At 41.0% G+C, this 8,839-nt stretch overlaps 1 protein-coding gene across 1 annotated transcript; it reads right to left on the reverse strand.

Annotated features, from left to right (window-relative positions):
• Window positions 1-5,097: 5,097 nt before the first annotated feature.
• On the reverse strand, window positions 5,098-5,505 carry LOC112742822 (uncharacterized). Its single transcript, XM_025792059.1, has one exon. It carries the CDS (start codon window positions 5,503-5,505, stop codon window positions 5,098-5,100), a length of 408 nt encoding a protein of 135 aa, XP_025647844.1.
• Between the last annotated feature and the right edge of the window lie 3,334 nt (window positions 5,506-8,839).

Below are 8,839 nucleotides of genomic sequence, written 5' to 3' on the forward strand. Positions count from 1 at the left end.
CACAATATTTTAAGATAAAATGTGATTTAGATCTGAACAAGTCTTCACTGACTAGGGCTTTAGGACATGCTAGATGTCATTTATGCAACTTTAAGGGCTATTCTGATTCTCGATAACAAGTCTTATAACTAATGTTTTTATTGAATCAGGGCTTCATCCATGCAGTTAAGGAAGTATTTCCAGATGTCCATCACATATGTTGTGTTTGGCATTTATGGAAGAACTTTGATAAGCAATGAAAGGATCTCCAGCTTAGAAGGCTACTGTGGGATTGTGCAAGGTGTACTAGCCAGGATGGATTCTTTGAAATTATTAAAAAGATTGAGAAGGTTAATAAGGATGCTTGGGATTATTTGAACAAGTGGCCTAGAGACTGTTGGAGCCGGACTTTCTTCAATAATGCACTTAAAATAGACAACATCTGCAATAATGCTTGTGAAGTCTTCAACTCTAGGATCAAAGAAGCTAGAGCCAAACCTATTATCACACTCTTAGAAGAAGTTAGGATGTATGCATTGAGGTCTATAGCTAGGATCAAAGTCAAGCTTAATTCGAACATTGAAATTCTACCTCTAATGTAGTGCAATAGATTAGAAAAGATAAGGAAGGAGTAAAAAAATTGGGTATTTATGTGGTCTGACATAAACTATAAAAAATTCAAAGTTCATGGTTGGCGAACCAACATAGTTGTGGACTTGGGTAAGAAGCTCTACACATGTGGTTTCTAGCAATTGAGTGATAATATTTTTTTAACATGTTGATTGTTATCTTATTATTGCTATCCATGAGTCGCAATTGAGTTTATAGTTGGATTATTATTATTATCTTTGTTGTTGTGTTAATTCTGTTTAGGGATGCCATGTGTGCATGCTTGTGCTGCATTGGTAAGAGCAGATAAAAGACCGGATGAATTTTATCATAAGTGGTTGACTATAGAAGCATATAATGACATATATGCCTTTCATATCAATCCAATTCCAGGTCAAGCACTATGAAAAAAGTCACCATATAACAGACTACAAGCACCAAAATTTAGAAAGAAGCCAGGGCCAATTAAGAAAAAAAGAAGAAAGGATGCAGATGAGGAGCCAATGCAAGTGGGAGTAAGAAGCAGAAGACCAAGTTGAAAAGAATTTATAAAAAAGGTCACTTTTGTTATTGTGGTGAAGCATGACACACCAAAAGAAATTGTGCAAAGAGAGCTACTGATGAAGAGGCTGTTGCTGCTGTTGTAGAGGCTGCTGCTGCTGCTACAGAGGATGCTGTTGCTGCAGAGGCTACTACTACTAATGGTGGTGAAGGTCAAGCCAACAATTTTGCTCCAATTGGATCGGTAAATGGTGGTGAAGCCACCCCTGTTCCACAACCTCAAAGTGAAATCCAGCTTGAACTCAACCATCCTTGTCAGAAACTGATGACTCTCAACAGGTTCACAATATTAAATGACATTGATTTTATTAAATAATATTCTTATCAATTTTACTAACTATTTTACATGTTTCTGCTGATAGGTTTCATCCACTCCTATTAGGCCACCTGTAACACCCTAATTAGCCTAAGCTTTACCTCGCGTCGTAAAGCGAAGGTTAATCAGAGCTTACGATAGTTCTAAGCTCATACAATATATATATATAAGGGAGAATATAATGTAGAAGTCCGATGAAAGATATAGCTCAAAGTTAGGATTTAAAAGTGCAAAACGTACTAACGAAGCATCTAACTTAAAGCATGAGAAACAGGTGTGATATAAACAAGGATAATAGTATAATAGTGTAATATCATAAGAAATCTAGCCACGACTCGCGGAGTTTAAGCTGGCTAGCCATATACAAACCATACAGAAACCTGACAGTAAAAACAGCTTATACAGTTTTGTTCTCTCAAATACAAGCCTCTAGGCAAAACCAAAATATAAAAGTGAGAGACATATAAACAAAATAAACCAAAAAGACTCCAAAAGAATCCAAGATCCTCCGCTTCTGTCACCATTCAAAACAACTCACCGAGGTGGGTTGCGACCTGCATCTGAAAAACACAACAGAAATATGGTATGAGAACTGGAGGTTCTCAGTATGGTAACAGTGCCCAGTGATGTAGGATATAAGACCCCGAGACGCCAAAGGAAATCCTAAGCTCCATATCCATCACAAGATTCAAACTTAAGGCATACTAAAACAATTAAGCATAATTATATAAAACCTTAACATAAATAAACTGGGTACTACATCTTAGGGGAGTTTCTAATTTAAACCAATACCGCTGTCCCACAGCCTTCACCAGCCTACCCTCCATGCGATCCCATCGCCTCCGCCTTTCAAACCTCCTCAATCCCAGTAGAAAGCACAATTATATACAATGCAAGTAAAACACAAGTAGGAGCATAATAAGCAATTAATTCAAGTAGCAATTAGGCATGTTATACAAATAGGCAAACAATCTCAAGTCGGCAAAGCATATAAACTGATAGAAAATGCACATGATAAATGCCTGCCCTACTGGCTATGATATCACATTGTCGGTTCAACTACCAACTCGACACATCTCCGTGGAGATGTTGCCCTTCGGAATCATGGTGTGGGAACCCCCGAGATATAGTGCTCAGATCACTATCCAGGGTTTTGCGCCTGTACGCTCTGATGATCCGAAGGGATGCGAGCGGGATCTATTGCCACCGGCCTCACATCTAAGCGCAAGCAGGATGAACCACCGCCCTTACGCCGTCGCTGCTACCTCGACAGGCGGGATCCAACCTCGGCCCTTAGCGGGCGCATAGCGTCTCATAATCTCAATGAAAAGTAGTGCAGTGGTTTTCAAAAATATTTTTAATACAAGATGGATCCATCACTTCATTCAGAGCCCTCGACTCTTTTCAACCACTGTTCATTCACATTTCAGTTTTGAACTCAACAGTTCCTTAATCCTCATCTCATTTCTCAACCATTCACCACATAATATTAAACCACCTTCAGTACGCCAAAAACCTAGGCCTCCGTTTTCTAAATTTTTCCAAATAATATCGTCTAAGACCCTTAATATCCTTTCCCATTTTCAAGTATCCAAAAAATATGCCCAAAAGTCTTAAAAAAGTGTTATAGAAGCTTACAACCTTGTTGGGGAGGTAGAATAGTTGAAAACAAAGCGAAATTTGAGAAACAGTGCGTGTGCGGCCGCACAGGGGTGTGCGCGCACGCTCCTGAAAACTTGAAAATCTGTTCACTCACACAACCTGTGCCAGCGCCCCCAACAGACTGGCCTTCCCAATGTGTGCGTCCGCACAGGCCTGTACGTACGCACAGGTTGAAATTCTTCCTTAGATATGTGCGTGCACAAGCTGTGCTAGCGCTGCAAATAGAACGTATTTCTCTGCCTGTGTGTGCGCACAGGTGTGTGCGTCCGCACAGATCAAAATTTACGCAGGTTGTGCGTCCGCACAAGGCTGTGCGTGCGCACATATCAGAAATCATAAAATTCTGCAACTTTGCAGAATTTCAGATTTTTCACACCAACTTTGAATGATCATAACTTCCTCTACAAAATTCTAAATTTTACAAACTTTATATCGATTTAAAGGGTTTTCAAAGATCTTTAATTCTAAATAAATTTCACCCGATTTTGAAAATCAGGGCAAAAGTTATAATCAGATAAAGTTCACCAAAAACTAACTTTTACCCAAAATTACAATTTCCACAATTCCTTTATAAAACACAACCAAGACCAAACCAAACTATTCCAAATTCCAATTCTCATCAAAATCAGCACCCTATGACATATTACACCAAGCTTACCACATATTTTTTCACTTTACCTCATCCTCAATTGCAACATTAATATATTACATATAATCAAACCGCATTAGCATTTTTCCAACTTTATTACTAATCAATCAACATCAATATCACATTTATCAACACAATTCACTCCTCCACTCCACAAATCATTCATCCTCATCACATCACTATCAATCATCAATATCAACTCAAAAATCATCATTTCATCAAACATCATCATAAAATAACATCCAACAATTCATCAACCATTCAAATCCAATCCTATCCTATGGGTCACTAGCCTAAGTGTCCATGAATATTATATACTACATAGAGGAAACCAAAACCATACCTTGGCCGATTCCCAATATGAACCAAATAATCTTTCAACCAAAATCCAGCCACCAATGTAACTCCAACAAGCACCAACAAGCTCCAAACTCACAATAATCAAGCTATATACATATAAATCACCACAAAATCAACATAGGGCTCAACATAAATCAAAAGTTCACAAGAGTTCAAAACCTCTTACCTTTTCCAACAGATTTGGATGTCAAAACCCAAAGCTAAGCAAGGATTAGAGTGAACCTAAACACCAAGAATCACAAAAACTCACTTAATCCCAAGCCCTAGATACCCAAAATTTTGAGGAGAATAACTGAGAGGGATTCGAGTTTTCCTTATCAGTTTCCTGGGTGGGTTTTGTAGAGCTCATCACAAGGAACGCGTAGCCGCTGACGGCACGCAAATCGGAGCACCGTAGCTCAAGATATTAGCTAGAGAACGAGGGGATGAATAGTACTCTTGGGGTTTCACTTATTCTCTTCAGCAATGTGTGGGTGTGTTTGAGTTTGTTATGAATGATTGGGTTCATTAATGAACCCTTATATATGTTGGGATTGGGCCCAACTTGGGTCCGGTCCAACCCGTTAGCGTTTTTAGCCCGTTTGGCCTAACTTCGGACCAAACCTTTAAAATTAACGCCCCGTTTTCCATTTCTATTGTTTTTCTAAGATTTTGGACTATTTTCACTTTTTCTCATGCGGTACCGGGCAGACTTGAACTGGTTCAACCGGTTCAACTGCCGGTTCACAATTTTTCACGGTTTTTTTGTAGAAAACATATTTTCTGACTCGGAAAGACCTACTGAGTCCAAAAATGATGTTTAAAACCTCAAATTCTCACTCTAACTTTTCGGAATCAAATTTGGGCAATTAATCACTTAATTAACCTGTTTGATTAATCGCGGTTCTTATATTCTCCCCACCAAATAAGAAATTTTGCACTCAAAATTTGAATTACCTGAGAAAAGCTCAGGATAATCCTTTCACATCTCAGACTCCAATTCCCAAGTGTGCTCTTCAACTCCTGCTCGCTCCCAAGTAACTTTAACTAATGGAACATTCTTTCCTCGCAGCTTCTTCACACTAGTGTCATCGATTCTCGCTGGCGTTACTTGGAAAGTCAAGTTCTCTTTCAACTCGACCGATTCAGGCTCCAACACATGAGTCGCATCCGACGTGTACTTACAGAGTTGTGACACGTGGAATACGTTATGTAGGTTAGATAGGTGAGGTGGCAAGGCCACTTGATATGCCACCGGCCCGAATCGCCTTAAAATCTCAAACGGTCCTATATACCTCAGATTCAACTTCTTGGTCTTGATTGCTCTTCCAATTCCAGTTGTCGGTGTAACTCTAAGGAATACGTGCTCTCCCACTTCAAACTCTAACATTTTCCTTCTCTAATCCGCATAACTCTTCTGTCTACTCTGAGCAGTTAGAATCCTTGCACGAATCTTCTTAATGTTCTCAGTAGTCTCTGCTATTAAATTAGAACCCAAAACACTTGCTTCACCAGCTTCATACTAACAAAGTGGAGATTGGCACTTCCGTCCATACAAGGCCTCATACAGAGCCATCCCAATGCTCGCATGAAAGCTGTTGTTGTATGCAAATTCCACCAATGGCATATAACGATCCCAACTCCCGGGTTGATCCAACACACATGCTCTGAGCATATCTTCTAACGTCTGAATAGTCCTTTCCGACTGTCCATCGGTTTGCGGATGATATGTGGTACTGAGACATAGCTTTGTGCTGAAAGCTCTTTGGAAAGCTCTCCAAAATCTTGAAGTGAATTGGGGATCACGGTCTGACACTATGCTCGACGACACACCATGAAACCTTACTATCTCCTTGATGTACAATCTCACCAACTCCTCCATAGAATAGTTTACTCAGATAGGCAGGAAATGAGCGGATTTGGTTAAGCAATCCACGATCACCCAAATCGCATTAAATCCCGACCTAGTCCTCAGTAAACTGGTCACAAAATCCATTGAAATTCCTTCCCACTTCCACTGAGGAATTTCATGTGGTTGTAGCATCCCCGACGGTCTCTGATGTTCTATCTTCACCTTCTGACATGTCAGGCACTTTGATACATGTTCTGCCACATCCTTCTTCATACCGGGCCACTAGAACATAGTCTTCAGATCGTGGTACATCTTAGTACTTCCAAGGAGAATAGAAAATCTGCTCTTGTGCGCTTCTCTCAATATATCTTGCCGTAACGTCCCAACATCCGGCACAATGATCCTACCCTTGAATCTCCACAATCCATCTTGATCCCATGACACTCTCCATTGCTTCCCTTGTTTGATAGCTGGCAACACCTTTGGTAACACGTTATCATTTTGATGAGCCTTTAGGAGTTCAGATTTAAAATCACTTGAGATTTGTAACTGATTTAAGCAAGCTCTTCCGGCATCTTCACCTATATCCAAGTTAAGATCCACAAACTTCTCCACTAGCTCCTCTTCCTTGATTCTCATCCAAGCTATTGTCAAGGACTTCCAACTCAAAGCGTCTGCCACCACATTTGCCATTCCAGGGTGATAACTTAACTCAAAATCATAGTCCTTAAGCAACTCCATCCATCTCCTCTGACGCATATTAAGCTCTTTCTGATCAAAGATGTACTTGAGACTCTTATGATCAGAAAAAGATGCTAAATCTCACTCCGTACAAGTGGTGCCTCCAGATCTTCAATGCAAACACAATCGCCGCTAATTCCAAGTCATGAGTTGGGTAGTTCACCTCATGCGGTCTCAGTTGACGCGATGCGTAAGCAACCACATTCCGGTGTTGCATCAACATGCAACCCAAACCCTTCAGAGAAGCATCACAATACACTTCAAACAGTTCATGCGGTTCCAGTAAGATCAAAAGAGGTGCTGAAGTTAGCTTCTGCTTCAAGGTCTGAAAACTCTCTTCACACTCCGACGTCCAAACAAAAGGCATTTCTTTTCTTGTCAACTTGGTCATCGGTAGTGCAATTCGGGAAAATCCTTCGATCAATCTCCGGTAATATCCAGCTAATCCCAAGAAACTCCTAACTTCTGTTACCGTCGTTGGTCTTTCCCATTCCATCACCACTTCTACCTTAGAAGGATCTACCGCTATACCTCCCTTGCTCACCACATGACCTAGAAATTTCACTTCCTCCTTCCAGAACTCACACTTCGACAACTTAGCATACAATTTCCACTCTTTCAGGATTTGCAGCACAATCCTTAAATGTTCCTCATGTTCCTTTGCCGTCTTGGAGTAAACTAAGATGTCGTCCATAAAGACTACCACGAACTTGTCCAGAAAAGAATGAAAGACTCTGTTCATGTAATCCATGAAAACAACAGGTGCGTTCGTTAACCCGAAGAACATCACCGTAAACTCATAGTGTCCATAACGCATCCTAAACACAGTCTTAGGAATATCATCCTCCTTCACCCTTATCTGATGGTAACTGGATCTCAAGTCAATCTTGGAAAACACTCTAGCTCCTTGCAGTTGATCTATCAAGTCATCTATTCTTGGCAGCGGGTACTTATTCTTCATAGTTACTTTGTTCAGTTGTTGGTAATCCACACACAGTCGCATTCCTCCATCCTTCTTCTTTACCAATAAAAACGGCGCTCCCCACGGTGACACACTCGGTCGAATGAAACTTTTGTTTAGAAGCTCTTACAACTGAGTCTTTAACTCGGCCAGCTCTATCTGAGCCATCCTATAAGGAGCAATTGACAGTGGTCCGGCTCCCGGCACTAATTCAAACGCAAACTCGATTTCCCGTTGAGGTGGGAACTCAGGGATATCTTCTGGAAATACCTTCGGATAATCCTTAACTACCGGAATCTGATCTAAGCCTTGGGTATCGCCCAAAGCGTTAGCAGTTAACAAGATGTAACCCTGACACTCTTCCCCACTACAGTGCACCACTACAAAGTTCAGGTAGTATCCCATGGCTATCACTACTCCACTCTCTCCTTCCGGCATAAATCGAATTGTCCGTTCAAAGCAATCCAACAAAACCCGATTCTTCAACAACCAATCAAATCCCAAAATCATCTCCAACCCAACCATTGGTAAATAGATCAAATGATGCATAAAATCTCTACCCTCAAGTTTGAAACCTACTTGTCTACAACCTGACCTAGTCATAAATGTCTGATGCGGAGTATGTACATGCAGATCAAAAGGTAACTCTGACACTTTCAAGCCTAATTCCTCAACTTTAGCAAACGAGATAAACGAATGCGATGCTTCAATATCATATAATGCTATTAAAGTCTTATCACCAAATAAACAAATACCTCTCATCAACAGATCTTCCTTGGAAGCATCCTTAGCATTCACAGCAAAAACTCGCCCCTGGTGCTGACTCTGACCCGCATTCGGGTTCTTCCCACGAGTGCAATCCCTCGCGATATGACCAGGCAGTCCACAGTTGAAGCACCCACTCTGACTTCCTCTTCCCTTGCCACGCTGAAACTGATCATGAGTGTTCTTCCTGAAACTACCTTGACTTTGATGCGCAGATCCTCCTCTCTTAAAGTTTTGACCCCTCGGGTGGTAATACTTGCCACGTCCCTTGCTAGTATTTTCTCCGTAGGCGTCCTTGGATGCCGCTACGGTCTTGGCATACTCCTCAACCACCCTTGCTTTGTTCACCAAGTCGGAGAAGACACGGATCTCCATAGGGGCCACAGCAGTCATAATGCTATCCTT

Source organism: Arachis hypogaea, chromosome 14 (assembly GCF_003086295.3).
Source record: "Arachis hypogaea cultivar Tifrunner chromosome 14, arahy.Tifrunner.gnm2.J5K5, whole genome shotgun sequence".
Lineage (NCBI taxonomy): Eukaryota > Viridiplantae > Streptophyta > Magnoliopsida > Fabales > Fabaceae > Arachis > Arachis hypogaea.

Excerpts from the sequence above, each read along its gene's own strand:
- LOC112742822 (XM_025792059.1), bottom strand. The coding sequence starts at position 5,505 with ATGTTAGAGTTTGAAGTGGGAGAGCACGTATTCCTTAGAGTTACACCG.